Genomic DNA, 17,014 nt, shown 5'->3' on the forward strand with positions numbered 1-17,014 from the left:
ATAAAATGACACCACCAAACATACTCCAGAAGATAATCCCGATATCAAAACTGCCCAAATCAACGTCATGAGACACAAACTCAACTAAATCCTTACTGACAGATGCTGCAAATATTGACAAGAAGTGTCAGAAACGAAATGAAAAGGAATTTAAGGAAAGAAAGCCAAAAAAGGCGAAATCAACCTCCTCTGTCGTTGCACGAGACAGGATCAGTGAAAAGGACCATCTGAGCAAATGGAAAGAGCCCAATAAATTCAGAAAGGAACCGCTGCTGTGAATGTTGGAAAAATAAGTTTCTTTTCTAACTACAAAAAAAGATTACTTGATCCAGGAATCTTGCTCTACATTAAACAACAGGTATGCAGATGGTGGTAGGAAAACTGCTGGGGAACAAAGTGCTAAGAAACAATCTGTATAAATTGGTGCATTGTAAGAGGATAAATATAAAACTTTGATTCAAGAATCATCCAGAGCTAAATTAGATTTTACAAGATAATTGTCAAATTGTTTCCAACACCTTTCTGAAGCATATTTTTGAAAGGGACTAAATGACTGTGGCAGGACAGAAATAAATTTGTGATTATCTTCATGTTTTCTTTAGAAATAACAGAAGAAACCATTGCACATGCACATTCATAGAAATGTAATTTAAAACATGATTAATCTAATGTTGTGAATTATGAGTTAGATTATTTTATCACTGAAAGATGAATTGATATAGATATAATTGTCTTATAGTATGTTCTAATGTTCAGTTATATTAAAGTTGAAGGAATTAGCTTAAATTTGATTTTGGTCTTGATTATTTTACTCGCAGCATCTCTCCCGACCAAAGTCGGCATTTATACCGGGTTTCAGGGGGAGACACCGCTGATGCAACAATTTCTTCGTTCCTTCCTTTCTCCCATTTATTTTCAATTACCAATGTTATTACTCATTTATGATCTAATGTAAATATTTTCAAATTACGCTCTATCAATTTTCAACTATTTTTAAATCTACGGATATATAACAAAAAATACAAAAAGTCCGGCAACTGTACCGGAATTACCTTATATTTAATTACTTTAAAGGAAAATGGATTTAAATATTGTTTTGTGGTTTTATTAGGTTTAGCGTCTGATATGCTATACGTCCACCAATATGGCTACTTAACATTAATTCATGGCTGAATTTGTTATTGCAGATATTTAGATATGAGGCGCTACGACCCATAAGGGCGAACTCAACATGGGTTGCTTCTTTTCTTTTTCCACCAGGAATTTCAGGAAAGTCATTCCATAGTCCCATATGTTTACTTTTTATAGTTCGTCCTTCCTTCCTACAGAAAACGAACCTTGCAACAATGAGGAGCTGCGATTTGAGCGACAGGAGAGCGGACCAGGAGGGCGAACGGCACAACTTCCACCAATACTGTATTTCTGTAGCGAGACAATACTTGCCGTTAGAGCGAACTCCACAACCCAGTACGTGTTCCCGATGGTTCGTATTTAAGTACCACATTTTGTGCGCGTTCCCGTGTCTGTAACGAGAAATTGTTCATGTTTGTGTTTATTTATGGACAGTGAAGTTTAGGAGGGTTACCAAGAAGAGGCCTTCAAAATCCATCCAGTATATTAGAACAGGTTCGAAGAAGAATATAAATGAAGGCAAGGAACACATCTCTCGAAACACGAAACGAAGTCGATCTGCCCGTTGTATTGGCTAACCTTGCACCTGTGGCTGCTTTGACATGGTCGTACGTTACAATACTGAATGCATTTTCAACAACTTCTGGTCTTCAGGAGATTATAATCGCCAACACACATACGGTACTTATCTAAATGTGTGGGAAGTACCGACGTGAAACGAACTTACGTTACAGGAAGGCCAAACGAAACGTTACGCCGCATTCACTGCAAGTTACAAATTAATACAGAAAGTGTTGACATGTGCCGCATCACGTTCTATAACACTCACGGTATCAGTAAAAAAACCGCGTTCGTCCTATGCTGGGTAAAGTGCAACCAACAGGCACAATAGACAAAAGACTTCAGGGCAAAACACGAGCCTGTAAGTAAAACTGACGATGAACTGGGGACGAAGGTAGATCTTCACATTAAGCCTTTGCTTGTTCTCTCAAGCCAGTACAGGCGGGCAAATAGTCCGTTCAGAAAACACTCTCCTGTCGTGCTCAGTCTGAACACTCCCTATGAACTCTATGTGCAATGGGTGAACGAAAGTTACACAGGACCTTAACGTTTTCAAACATTTTTATGGTGACAGATTCAATACTAATTTTAACATTGGGTTTACACCTTCCAGAAGCGATGGAATAGATATTTATATTAAAAACCTAAAGAACAGGAGTCAACTGAATTATGAAAAAATTAGCTTGCAACTTGTACGATGAAATCGATACTTCTGTTCAAAATATAAATGATAGTGGTCAACAGAATTCTGAAGAAATTGAACAAATTAGAAACAGACAAGCAGTTACACTTGACTCGCGCAAAAGCCTTACAGGGTCTTATTAAATCTGTTTCCAACAACCATCTAGTGGAATTAGTGTTCGCCTTGATTTGACCTTCAGCAGGCCTTTCCAACACGAAAACTAAAACCTGGAATCCAATTTTAAAAACGGGAGCTTTGGACCTACAATTTCAGCATTCACAACATTAAGGTTGGGGAAGCAACCATGAATTTATGGGACGAAAGAGTTGAAGAACGCGGTTCGTGTGAGATTATAAGTTGTTTAACTCATTACTTGTCAAATGTAGATGATAAGTATAAAACGGTTGTGATGTTTTCATTCATATACAGAGTGAAGAAATTCAGCATTACTTCAGTATACCCAAATCTGAAAGTTATTGTGGCCACACTGAGAAAGCAATACAAGCTAATGTGTATTCTAAACAACAATATTCATCATTCATTGAGAAATGTCTCAAGGAACACCCGTTTAAAGCAATTCAGAAAAATTACTTTGCTTTACAAAAATGTGTCACAGAAGCACCACTGAAAGGATGTAAAATTAGAGAGAGGAAAAGGTGAACATAATAAATATTAAAAAGTTATTTTATATCCATAAGCTTTACTATAAAGGTGGTGCAAAAGTTAAATTGAAACTTGAGGAAGGAAACTTGAAACTTGAGGAGGGAAGAGGGTGTTATTATGACTCTCGGAAGTTCAATTTTGGGAAGGAGGCCTTAGCCCACTGTACGATTCGCCAACTGGCAAAACTGAAAGATGTGCAGGTTCGTCTACTGTAAGTCCCGTTACTATGGAGAATATTACTGAAAAACATCTTAAATAATCAACGATCTACATCTGATGCAGCAGCCCCGAGTAATTTCGAACAAAGATGACGATCAGTCGTATTAAAAATGAAATTTACTTTCAAACCGTCTTGTGTTTCCTGTATTTGTAAAGTTGAGGGTTACAAATGAAAATAAATAAATAAATAAATAAATAAATGGTGAAACCTTTAAAAACTACCTAATGCAGTTTTTCACCCTATTGCCATTTCATAAATACCGCACGAGTCTTTCTCACAACAAGCAATTGTTGATTTCGCCGTTGTGGCTCGCAGTGCCTCACATTTACGGCACTTTCGTGACGTAAGCTGACACTGCTGAAAAATAAGACATTAAACATTCTTTTCTCTTGAGATTTTCGATACAGAATTCTACATCGCATGTGCTTAGAACACTAGGAATATCTTTAAAGTTATCTTCCTAATTTTAATTGAACAACACTTCAATGTTAGTCGGTGATAAGGTGAATTATTGAAATATTTAAAAATACAGTATTATGTTATTCGAAAAAATACATATTAATCTGACAACCATTTGGACGGACTAATGGAAAATTTCTAGTCCTTAAGACTCCTAAAAATATCAGATTGATAGTAGTGGGACCGTTTCCTCCACAGACTTCTAAAGAATAAGATTCCTTGTTAGGCCTATATTTACAAAAGCACCAGTATGAAAATCTCTCCTTAGTGGGAGAATTCAGCCGATTACGAATAAATCGTAAATGTTAGAAGTAATTAACCTAACTTAATTGCAAGTGTGATTTCTTCACAAGAACAAGCAAAGAAATAAAAGAGCTGAGTTTAGTTCAAAGACGAAACTTTAAGCTGTGTCACTGGCACGGAACGGGTATTTTGGATAAGTATATACATATGGGATAAAAAAATCAAAATATGGAATAAATTATGAACTCGTTTTAAAAATGAGCGAAATAATGCAATGTATATCTGCATCAAATTTTCATGCTTAGAAAAATAATATATTTAAAGATATGTTGCTTAATCATGAAAGCTACAGAAACACGAAATCCTCAGGGAAAAAGAATTTGAAGCCGAAAAACAAGAATTGAACCTTTCAGATATGGGTCATAGTCGATTGAGGAACAGCCAGTAAGAAAGAAAAATATACATTGAGCAGAACTTGTTTCACAAATGTATAGAAATATCAGAATTTAGCTTTGAAATATTGATGCTAGTAAATTAAATGTTAAATTATTTTCTAATAAGAATAATTTTGAACCCATAAAATATTGAAATTAAATGTTTAATACCTAGAAATAAGGTCAAATAAGGACTAAATGGAAAATAAAATATATTTTTAATCATTGCCAATACCCTAATTCGTAAACATGACAAAATTTTAACTGTAGCAAATGAAAAAGCAAATATGCATTTACATAGAAAACCCAGCCTAATGCTGGACAGAGACGGCCACACCCACCAGTACAGCATCCGGAACGTCCACATCCATAGTCGATTCGGATCGATCGACCGTAGCAGAGGTACTCGGTTGCATGGCGGCCGTGATCGCTTATCCGTGCGCTGTTTTCTGTCATTCCGGTACCCCCTTTCTTATTAGCATTAATGAGTAGCAACTTTTTTGGATTCACAATGATATCTTTTCTGTCCATCATGTCACTTGGGCGTGTAATTGTTGAACATACGAGCAGCAGAAGGGTCGATAGAGTTCAGCTTTCTTGTGTTCCCTGCATTTTCTGGTGCGTTCAGTCCCCCTCCTAGCTGACGTTTCGTGCGTTTCTGGATCCGTTCTATCGGTCTAAGTATGTTTCCTCAGTTTCGCTTTGGGTGAATCGGCCACTGTAACGCGATGTTGAGCAAAATTTCCATTAGAATTTGTTTCCTCGTTCTCAACACTCTCACGGAAACATCTGATTAAATATGTAATTCCTTACAGTATGGCGCGTATCCCATGATGTGGAAAATGGCCCTGGTACGTCCACTTGCAAAGACTCAGACCCCAATAGACGCCGGTGGCTACGGATCCATTAACACAATTTCGACAGTAGCTAAAGGACTAGAGTACATTGTTTACAATCAAATCAAAACCTATGTGGGTGAAAGCAATACTGTAGACTCATTTCAATCAGGCTTTCTCGGCAATCACAGCACATGTACTGCCTTACTTACAGTGAGTGATGACATAAGACAAGCGATGCACGAAAGACATACAACACTAATGGTCCTTCTCGTCTTCAGCAAGGCATTCGATTCTGTAGACTATGATTTGTTACTGTCAGAACTTTACTTATTAGATTTCTCAAATAGCACCCTGAACTGGATGGATTCCTTTTTACATGGTCGGCAGCAAACAGAGGTGGCCAATATTCCTCGTGGCGGACCGTGGAAACAGCAGTTCCTCAATGTCCTACCCAAGCGCCCCTGGTTTTTCCACTGCATATCAGTGATCTATCTAAATCACATCACATATGCGCAGACAACGTGCAACTGTACATTCATTGTATATCGGATGACAGTTTAGAAACGACGGAAAAAATTAAATTTAGATCTCGAATCAGTTAACAGGTTCATGTTTGTGGGTTACTGTAGTCACGTCCTAGTTCGTGAACCATGGGCAACGGCTGAGTGGCCTAGTAAGTGGTCCTGAGAGTCGGGATACCAGTTGCTATGGAATGGGAGTGGGCATCTCGGACATATTCTGAGTCGTGGCCCTCCTTGTGCTCAGGCGGCTAGGACTACACAATCCACCGGTGGTCCATAACCCGTTAGAGGAGAGATCCTCACTTGGACTATGTGCAAGTAGGGCAGCATCCTGCTTCATGAATTTACCGAGCTCAGAACACTTTAAGCAAGCCTCGGACCTATGGGTGTAATGGAGTCCCACTCCCATTTGACAGGCGAGGGACTCCTTGGAAACAACTTGGCGAACGAAATGGAATTCGATGGGGAGCTATCAATATTAATGGGGCTTATGGAAAAAAGAAGGTAGAACTTGCTGAGTCAGGAAAGAGGATGCATCTGGATGTGCTAGGAGTAAGTGATATTCGGGTAAGGGGAGATAAGGAGGAAGAGATAGGAGATTATAAAGTGTACTTGACGGGTGTTAGAAAGGGAAGGGCAGAGTCTGGGGTAGGGCTCTTTATCAGGAATACCATTGCACGCAACATAGTTTCTGTTAGGCACGTAAGTGAGCGAATGATGTGGGTAGATTTGTCAGTGGGAGGAATTAGGACAAGAATTGTGTCCGTATATTCACCATGTGAGGGTGCAGATGAGGATGAAGTTGACAAGTTTTATGAAGCATTGAGTGACATCGTGGTCAGGAACAGCAGCAAGTATAGAATAGTGCTAATGGGCGATTTCAATGCGAGGGTTGGGAATAGAACTGAAGGATACGAAAGGGTGATTGGTAAATGTGGGGAAGATATGGAAGCTAATGGGAATGGGAAGCGTTTGCTTGACTTCTGTGCTAGTATGGCTTTAGCATTTAATAATACATTCTTCAAGCATAAGGCTATTCACCGCTACACATGGGAGGCTAGGGGTACCAGATCCATAATAGACTATATCTTAACAGACTTTGAATTCAGGAAATCTTTTAGGAATGTACGAGTTTTTCGGGGATTTTTCGATGATACAGACCATTATCTGATCTGTACTGAACTAAGTATCTCTAGGCCTAGGGTAGAGAAAGTGAAATCTGTCTGCAAACGAATAAGGGTAGAAAATCTCCAGGACGAGGAAATTAGACAGAAGTACATGGATATGATTAGTGAGAATTTTCGAACAGTAGACAGTAAGCAGGTTCAGGATATAGAAAGTGAATGGGTGGCATACAGGGATGTTGTAGTAGAAACAGCAAGGGAATGCCTAGGAACAACTGTATGTAAAGATGGGAAAAGGCGAACATCTTGGTGGAATTATGAAGTGAGAGCAGCCTGTAAACGTAAAAAGAAGGCTTATCAGAAATGGCTCCAAACAAGGGCCGAGGCAGACAGGGATTTGTACGTAGATGAAAGAAACAGAGCGAAACAAATAGTTGTTGAATCCAAAAAGAAGTCATGGGAAGATTTTGGTAATAACCTGGAAAGGCTAGGTCAAGCAGCAGGGAAACCTTTCTGGACAGTAATAAAGAATCTTAGGAAGGGAGGGAAAAAGGAAATGAACAGTGTTTTGAGTAATTCAGGTGAACTCATAACAGATCACAGGCAATCACTGGAGAGGTGGAGGGAATATTTTGAACATCTTCTCAATGTAAAAGGAAATCATCATGGTGGTGTTGCAAACAGTCAAGCTCATGGGGAGGAGGAAAATGATGTTGGTGAAATTATGCTTGAGGAAGTGGAAAGGATAGTAAATAAACTCCATTGTCATAAGGCAGCAGGAACAGATGAAATTAGACCTGAAATGGTGAAGTATAGTGGGAAGGCAGGGATGAAATGGCTTCATAGAGTAGTCAAATTAGCGTGGAGTGTTGGTAAGGTACCTTCAGATTGGACAAAAGCAGTAATTGCACCTATCTATAAGCAAGGGAACAGGAAGGATTGCAACAACTATCGAGGTATCTCATTGATTAGTATACCAGGCAAAGTATTCACAGGCATCTTGGAAGGGAGGGTGCGATCAGTCGTTGAGAGGAAGTTGGATGAAAACCAGTGTGGTTTCAGACCACAGAGAGGCTGTCAGGATCAGATTTTCAGTATGCGCCAGGTAATTGAAAAATGCTACGAGAGGAATAGGCAGTTGTGTTTATGTTTCGTAGATCTAGAGAAAGCATATGACAGGGTGCCGAGGGAAAAGATGTTCGCTATACTGGGGGACTATGGAATTAAAGGTAGATTATTAAAATCAATCAAAGGCATTTATGTTGACAATTGGGCTTCAGTGAGAATTGATGGTAGAATAAGTTCATGGTTCAGGGTACTTACAGGAGTTAGACAAGGCTGTAATCTTTCACCTTTGCTGTTTGTAGTTTATATGGATCATATGCTGAAAGGTATAAAATGGCAGGGAGGGATTCAGTTAGGTGGAAATGTAGTAAGCAGCCTGGCCTATGCTGACGACTTGGTCTTAATGGCAGACTGTGCCGAAAGCCTGCAGTCTAACATCTTGGAACTTGAAAATAGGTGCAATGAGTATGGTATGAAAATTAGCCTCTCGAAGACTAAATTGATGTCAGTAGGTAAGAAATCCAACAGAATTGAATGTCAGATTGGTGATACAAAGCTAGAACAGGTCGATAATTTCAAGTATTTAGGTTGTGTGTTTTCCCAGGATGGTAATATAGTAAGTGATATTGAATCAAGGTGTAGTAAAGCTAATGCAGTAAGCTCGCAGTTGCGATCAGCAGTATTCTGTAAGAAGGAAGTCAGCTCCCAGACGAAACTGTCTTTACATCGGTCTGTTTTCAGACCAACTTTGCTTTATGGGAGCGAAAGCTGGGTGGACTCAGGATATATTATTCATAAGTTAGAAGTAACAGACATGAAAGTAGCAAGAATGATTGCTGGTACAAACAGATGGGAACAATGGCAGGAGGGAACTCGGAATGAGGAGATAAAGGCTAATTTAGGAATGAACTCGATGGATGAAGCTGTACGCATAAACCGGCTTCGGTGGTGGGGTCATGTGAGGCGAATGGAGGAGGATAGGTTACCTAGGAGAATAATGGACTCTGTTATGGAGGGTAAGAGAAGTACAGGGAGACCAAGACGACGATGGTTAGACCCTGTTTCTAACGATTTAAAGATAAGAGGTATAGAACTAAATGAGGCCACAACACCAGTTGCAAATCGAGGATTGTGGCGACGTTTAGTAAATTCTCAGGGGCTTGCAGACTGAACGCTGAAAGGCATAACAGTCTACAATGATAATGTATGTAATGTATGTAATGTAACAACTGGATAGTACAGCATGGACTGTCTCACAACCCTGACAAATCCCAAACACTCCTTATAGTCAATTCAAGACTATTATCCGAACCAGACCGTACAACTCTTCCAGTAATACGGATACAGAACAAACTCATACCTTACAGTCAAACAGTAGAAAGACTTGGGATCACTCCTTGGCTGAATGGTCAGCGTTGATACCTTCGGTTCAGAGGGCCACGGGTTCGATTCCCGGCCGGGTCGGGATTTAAATCGCGTGATTAATCTTTCTGGTTCGGGGACTGGGTGTTTGTGTTTGCTCAACACTCTCCTCTTCATATTCAGACAACACAACACACCACACTACCAACCACCAGAGAAACACTCAATAATGATTACATCCCTCCACACAGGGTTGCGTCAGGAAGGGCATCCGACCGTAAAACTTGGCCAAATCCACATGTGCGACACAGTTCACCTCCACGACCACACACTTGTGGGGGAAAGCAGTAAAAGAAGAAGAAGACTCTAGATGAACAACTATCATGGTCCGCGCATAACGTGCACGCGAGTACTCGGGGCATTGCATAGGCCCACCCTCAGCAAGTTCAAATTTATGTTTCCCTTTAAACTCTAAAATATGTTGGGACTTCTGTAAATGACGAATGAGATGTTACATGCTATTTCTTTCATAATGATAAATAATTAAAAGTTCAAGGCCTTTGGCCAACTATTGATCCCGCTTATCTGATTACATCCCCGCGCTATAGTAGCATCTTAGGTTCTAGTGAGTAAGGTTAAATTCATTGAGGCTTCAAGATCCTATTGTCATTTATTTTGTTCTGTAAAGTGTTGATTTGTGAATTCCGGTCCAACTTTTCTATGTTTTGGATAAATAAACATATTTACCCACTAATTAAAATAGTTCTCATTCGTACTTACTGTAAGTTCTCAGATTCCTGTCCTTAATATTTAAGAACCAGATAGTTTGAGAGGCTCATTTCGGATGTTCCACCATCCCTACCGACGAGCGTAGCCAGGCGAAATTTAGAACAAGTGATTGGGTACAATTAATAAATAAACATTTGAAATGGCACCGTTGTATAGCTAAAATTCATTTGTTTTATTTTTCGAATTATTGATTTCATAAGAGTTTTGATTTAATGGATTGAAGTTTCGAAAATCCATATGTGCTATAAAAATTTGTCTAGTACTTTTCGAGGTGGGATGGTTGAACACCCTACCCCTCCTTTGGTATTGCTTTGTATGTATTTATGTTTATGTACCTATTTGGATGTGTATTTCAGGATCCTCCCACTAATTACACCGATGTCGATTTATCATTTACCTATGAACATCTTCACTCACACTTCGACTTTGCAAGATTGCCATTCATGACTGGAGAAGAATTTGTCATTGCTATATGCACACATGCCATCAAGCTATGTGATGCACAATTGTCATCTAAATCTCTCCAGGACTTTATGAGGTAAATAAATAATTTATCATAAGCATATACAGTAATGATTATTTGTATGTATGGTGCTGGTTATTTCTGGTTGATGGTGAGGACGTTAAAGCTTTGACCAGACCCATTGGTGTTATCTGCTAGGAGTAGGCTGTGTGCCGACACCGGTATTCACCCTCTCCTTACATCATTAACATCATCATCATCCCAAATCCAGACGTGCAGACCACCCATGAGCGTCAAATAGAAAGACTTGCACCAGACGAGTCGAACATGTCCTCGGATACTCCCAGCATTAAAAGCCATGCAATAAATAAAATAAACATATCAATACAGATACCACAATGACGTGACTTATAAGACACAGAATGTAACCAGGACTGTTGCTGATGATATTCCACAGTCTTAAAAGTAACAAACCAAAAACAACCTACCTATTAACCAATTTAGGCCCATAACTATTTTTGTCGCTAATTTTGATCATTTACGATGGTTTTTTTTTTTTTGTATAAGTCTCAAACATAACAATTAGTACAAATTTTACATTACTGCATATTCAGTATAGTGAAAATACCATGGGTCAAAGAAGACTCAGTGGGGATGACCTCTTATGTAGTTGAGATCAAGTTTTTATGGTTAATTATTTTTATACATGACAAATTTTAATCAAATTTAATATATCCTTATCTATTAAAGTCACAAATAACAGATATTGCTCAGAGTTCACTTGTTCTGAATTAGTTCTGAAAATTATTTCACATTCACTGTTTACACTTTTTTTTTTTTTTTTTGTATCACAATACACGGGTATTACATATGATGGAAGGCTGCAAATATTTGTCATGCAATGGAACAGAGCAATTTTCGCAGACTTTCACCGTTTTATTGGAATATTGGGCACATCTTCTGCGCGGCTGATCAGTGAAAATAATATGTTAGGCTGCATGGACCCGGGTAGAATCCTCAATTCTCCTCCTACACTGAAAATGATGATTAGGGCCGGGACTCCGACACGATTTACAATAGATTGTTAGGAAGACTCGGGGTACGTGTCTCCGAAACCCAAAATCCCTAATGTATATATCCTGTTTGTCCTTTCCTTTATGGATTCTGGTGCATTGATACCCCCCTTGGATCTTCGTGTATCTGTAAAGGCAGTCTCTTCGTCTGCCGAAGGAACTGCGAAGCATGGAGATATATTTCAAGAGTTTCATTCACACCGCTGATAATTTCTGCAGAGGCTTAACAGCCCACGACTCAAACGACCTGCGTCGTTGCATTCCTCTTCTCCAGTGTCACCATCCGTGTCAACTCCCTGATCATCTGGAGGCGAGATGTAGATATCGATATCACCCGAAATATATTCCTAGTCTAGCAATGCTATTACTTCGTGAGTCAATAGGCTACTGTAAACAATAATAGAAATGGATTGGAATTAAGTCAGTAAATGAGGTACGGTATGTAAGAGATGATATATTCGGAATGACTATGATATTTTTTTGACTAGGAATTCCCAAATTCAGCAGTGTTCATAGAAATCGGCCCCAGGGGCTCTGAACTTTGGAGCGTGGGTTGGCGACCACGGGGCCCTTAGCTGAGTCCTGGCATTGCTTCCACTTACTTGTGCCAGGCTCCTCACTTTCATCTGTCCTATCCGACCGCGCTTGGTCAACTCTTGTTCTTTTCTGACCCCGACGCTATTAGGTTTGCGAGGGCTAGGGAGTCTTTCATTTTCACGCCCTTCGTGGCCCTTGTCTTTCTTTGACCGATACCTTCATTTTTCGAAGTGTCGGATCCCTTCCATTTTTTCATCTGATTAGTGTTATATAGAGGATGGTTGCCTAGTTGTACTTCCTCTTAAAACAATAATCACCACCACCACCACCACTCATAGAAATCGTATTCCTAAAAAAATAATTGTTCCAATCTTACATAAATGCAGCAATATTGTATCTTACATAAATGCAGCAATTGTGTAATAATGATATGGCCTGATGAGAATACATGATATCCTTAAATCCCCAATTTCGGTAAAAAGTTATTTTTTATTATCCTGCCCACTGGGTCGTTTCCGACCTATCCATAATTTGGCCAGTTATAGCCACTAAACCACGAGATATGAAATAAATTTTAATTATGCTAAATATCTCAGCCGGCCCCGTGGTGTAGGGGAGCGTTCCTGCCTGTTACCCGGAGGCTTCGGGTTCGATTCCCGGTCAGGTCAGGGATTTTTACCTGGACCTGAGGGCTGGTTCGAGGTCCACTCAGCCTACGTGATTAGAATTGAGGAGCTATCTGACGGTGAGATAGCGACCCCGGTCTAGAAAGCCAAGAATAACGGTCGAGAGGATTCGTCGTGCTGACCACACGACACCTCGTAATCTGCAGGCCTTCAGGCTGAGCAGCGGTCGCTTGGTAGCCCAAGGCCCTTCAAGGGCTGTAGTGCCATAAGGGGGGGGAGGTAATAATCTCAGCAATATTCAAATGCAAAACACGCTTTTTAATTATAGGTAAATGACTTAGACAAGTTCAGCTGTACTTACACTTTTCTGAAGCTCAACATGCTGGCTGCAGAAGACTCCTCGACTCACCAACGCATTCCCCGTCTAGGTCAAGAATGCAAATTGCCTACAGTTTACGAAGGGTGGCAATGCGTGAAGTGTATTATAGAGAGTAGAGTAGACTGGATAACAAACGTGAAGAATTCCTAATATCATTTACAACGGGTCGTTTTCGACCCAGTGGGTATTAATGGGTTTATTCGTCTGAAATATATGGATTTAGTAATGGAAACTAGGTGTTTCTTAATTTCATATTCATGTTCCTCATGCACTTGACTTCTGACCCCTTTGTATTTCTATATCGAATATGTTTTGACATGTGGTTATTCTGAGAAAGTGCGTTGATAGCAGCATTTTATCATTTTATTTCTTGGGCAATACCTTGTCTATAAAGTAGCTTTTCAGACTCTTTGGAATATCTACTTCATTTCCATCAGATGAGGAGCCAATGATCAGAAAGTATACTTCAACTAGCAATTCATCCAGAAAAATACAAGTCATTGTGTTAAGTGTAGTAACGTACAGGACTTCTTCTCATATGTTCAAGGAAACTAGCTCATCATTGAGATGATTGTTTTATAGTGAGTACTTCATATTCCTAGCCTTTTTTCTGAATTATTGGGGTCGGCACTTTATATGGATTCGCCCCAGTTTTATGGCCTTCCTGATGCCAACTCTGTGTGGATTGATGTACAGTTCAAAGCTCACTTAATTCCCACACCAAGGAACGTGATATCTAACTTCGTAAGAAATATTGCGACATAACTTCCAGAGCACATCTGCCGCTAATTCAAGACGTGCAGCTCAATAATTATGTTTCCACTTAAAGGATAATTATCAAGTTTGTACGCCTAAATAGTGCCGAGTCGAAAAGTCTGTACCAGGTAGCTAAGGCATTATTATTATTATTATTATTATTATTATTATTATTATTATTATTATTATTATTATTATTATTATTAACCTAACTATGATGCTTTAAAATTCAAACAGGATGGCTGAGCTAACGACGTTGTTTCTGTTTAGAAACCGTATCGAGCAACGACTTCAACGCTTAAATTCACTGTGAACTCAAGGCCGCCATTTGTTTGTCATTGGTTTTATAGTAAAAATCAGTTTGGGATTAATCGGCACATCTATTGGAACGTCCTGTGTGAAATATGTTATACTTTATCATGAGCTCCAAACAGGTCTTGTTACGGATTAAAAATAAAGTAGCTACTCACAGTAACGATAAGTTATATTAAATAATTTCTAGTACATTTGAGGTATTCATAATCATAATTCATAACTGTACATAAAAGACTACACTAAGATTGCAACTTGCAACCGGGGCCGGGTGTTGTTAAGTATGATTCAAATCGAGCCTCCCTCTGGTGCTGCCATCTGGTGTTATTTGGTGTTTTGTCCTTGACTGTGTTCAGCCATATCTGTACAGTTCAGTGTGTGCCAATCACTTGACCTGTTCAGATGTATTCATTGTGTTAATCTTGTTCTTCTCGTGTGTTCAACAAAACTGCACTTCAAATTAACGGGCGTCGTGTTTCACTTTGCAATCCACAGTCTTATTAATAGGTTATGGGCACACTATCGCATGTGAGAAAGTGGAATAGTAGAAAGACGCGATAGTGTGGAACTTCCTGTAACGTGGCGAGAAGGTAGGAGAAATAGCGTCGTGTGCGATAATGCGAATCGAAATGCTTTCAAAGGACAGTTACGATACGTGGAAAATTCACATGAAAGCGTTACTCGTTAAAAATGGTGCTTGGAACTACGTGAATGGTGCAAACGTGAGGCCCGAGGCAAGTGCAGCAAATGCTGTGGCAGTGACGGTGTGAGAATCGAGAGATAACAGGGCTATGCCAGATATACGGTACTTCTGGGAATCTCTTCAATCGAATTGAAACAGGTGAAAAATTGTACGACGTCGAGATAACTTTGAAGGAATGTGGAAAGTGTCTACAAGCCCAAAGCCCTGGAAGAAAAGCTTACCTACTGAGAAAACACTTGAACGTGTTCGACGACATTCGTGATCATCTGCGAAGATCCTCCGATGCTGTTGACCGACTCAGTGATATGGAAGTACCGATAAACAACGACCTTCTTTCGATAATGTTAATCTACCCTTTTCTGGAAAGTTTTCATAGTTTTCGTATCACGATCTAGTCACGCAACAAATTCCCGAGTCCCGAAACATTGCGCATAAAATAGTTGAGGAAAGTGACGCACGATCGAGTAATTAACAAATTCATGCGCAAAACGTGATATTGTTGCAAAAACAGAACAGTCAGAATTATGGCAAATCAGATGCATCGAATAAGCATGACGGTAACACATTCAGGTGTTTGAAGTGCAGAAAACTGGGTCAAAAAGCAGCGAATTGGCGATCGAAAGTAAAAAGTCACCAAAACAAAAGCAAGACGGAAAACACATCGCTGGACGCTTCGCCAGTTTCGAGTGCGTGTCATGAAGCAATTCATTCGACCGACAAGAAACTGTGAGATAGTGGGTGTACCGCACACATGGCCAACGATATTGACAGTTTTAAGTGCACTGAATCGAACATTATTATGTGAAACGTTGAACTTGACGAATTCCAGCTCCATGAAAATTAGTGCCAAAGGCATTTCGCAGTTGGTGACACGAATGAACGAACGTGATAAGACAGTTGACTTGAGCGAACTTCTACACGTACCAGTTTTACGAACCAATATTCTGTCAGTCGCGAGGATTGTTGACAAGGGTTATCGTGTGACAGTCGATGAACAAAAGGCTGAAGTTATATCAACAAAAATGAAAACAGCGTAGTTTTGCATGCGGATCTGGTTGACGGACTATACTTTGTGGGTGATTCACGTGTGATCAAGCCGCAGAAAGCTGGTCTGGCAAGCTGTGAAGACAGGATATCTTTGATGGGCTGGCGCAGGAAGATGGGTCATCTGAACGTCAAGATTTTTTAGATTCGGAGATAAATCACATAGTGCAAGGACTTGAAATTATTATCTGTGCACTTTTCCTGGATAGATATACACCCTAGAACTCAAATTGTAGGATTCCAGCAAGTTATAGCAGATATTTTGGATTCAGGAGGTCAAATGGACTGTATCCCGATTGATAGGGTAGATCATGGGAGTCTGCTGGCAAAAATGAGTGCAATTGGACTAGACAAAAAAGTGACTGAATGGGTTGCTATATTTTTAGAAAATATATCTCAGAGAATTAGAGTAGCTTTATCTGACCTTGTAATAATTAAGAGGGGAATTCACTCGAGGCAGTATTATTGGCCCTTTATGTTTACTTATATTTATATAAATTATATGAGTAAAATAGTGGAATCAGAGGTAAGGCTATTTGCGGATGATGTTGTTCTGTACTGAGTAATAAACAAGTTACAAAATTGTGAGCAACTGAAAAATGACCTCGACAATATTGTGAAATGGATAGTATGGTATGATGATAAACTGGGTTCAAAGTCAGGTTGTGAGTTTCACAAATAGGAAAAGTTCTCTCAGTTTTAATTACTGCATTGATGGGGTGAAAGTATGTTGGGGATGATTGTAAGTATCTGGGTGTTAATATAAGGAAAGATCTTCATTTGGGTAATCACAAAATGGGATTGTAAATAAAGTATACAGATCTCTACACATGGTTACGAGGGTGTTTAAGGGGTTGTAGTAAGGATATAAAGGAGAGGGCATGTAAGTCCCTGGTAAGAACCCAACTAGAGTATGGTTCCAGTGTACGGGACCTTCATCAGGATTACTTGATTCAAAAACTTTAAAAAATCCAAAGAAAAGCAGCTCGATTTGTTCTGGGTAAATTCCGACAAAGGAGTAGCGTTAC

The 17,014-nt window shown here is 39.5% G+C and overlaps 1 protein-coding gene across 4 annotated transcripts in view; it reads left to right on the forward strand.

Moving 5' to 3' along the window:
* The window catches only part of LOC137498893 (UDP-glycosyltransferase UGT5-like), a 361,857-nt gene that overhangs the window by 224,779 nt on the left and 120,064 nt on the right, over positions 1 to 17,014 (forward strand). For all 4 annotated transcript variants that reach the window (XM_068226630.1, XM_068226631.1, XM_068226628.1 and 1 more), the window contains exon 3: positions 10,450 to 10,631. In XM_068226630.1, the coding sequence (XP_068082731.1) occupies positions 10,450 to 10,631 (182 nt within the window). The remainder of the gene's footprint in view (positions 1 to 10,449; positions 10,632 to 17,014) is intronic.

Source organism: Anabrus simplex, chromosome 3, assembly GCF_040414725.1.
Source record: "Anabrus simplex isolate iqAnaSimp1 chromosome 3, ASM4041472v1, whole genome shotgun sequence".
Taxonomy (NCBI): domain Eukaryota; kingdom Metazoa; phylum Arthropoda; class Insecta; order Orthoptera; family Tettigoniidae; genus Anabrus; species Anabrus simplex.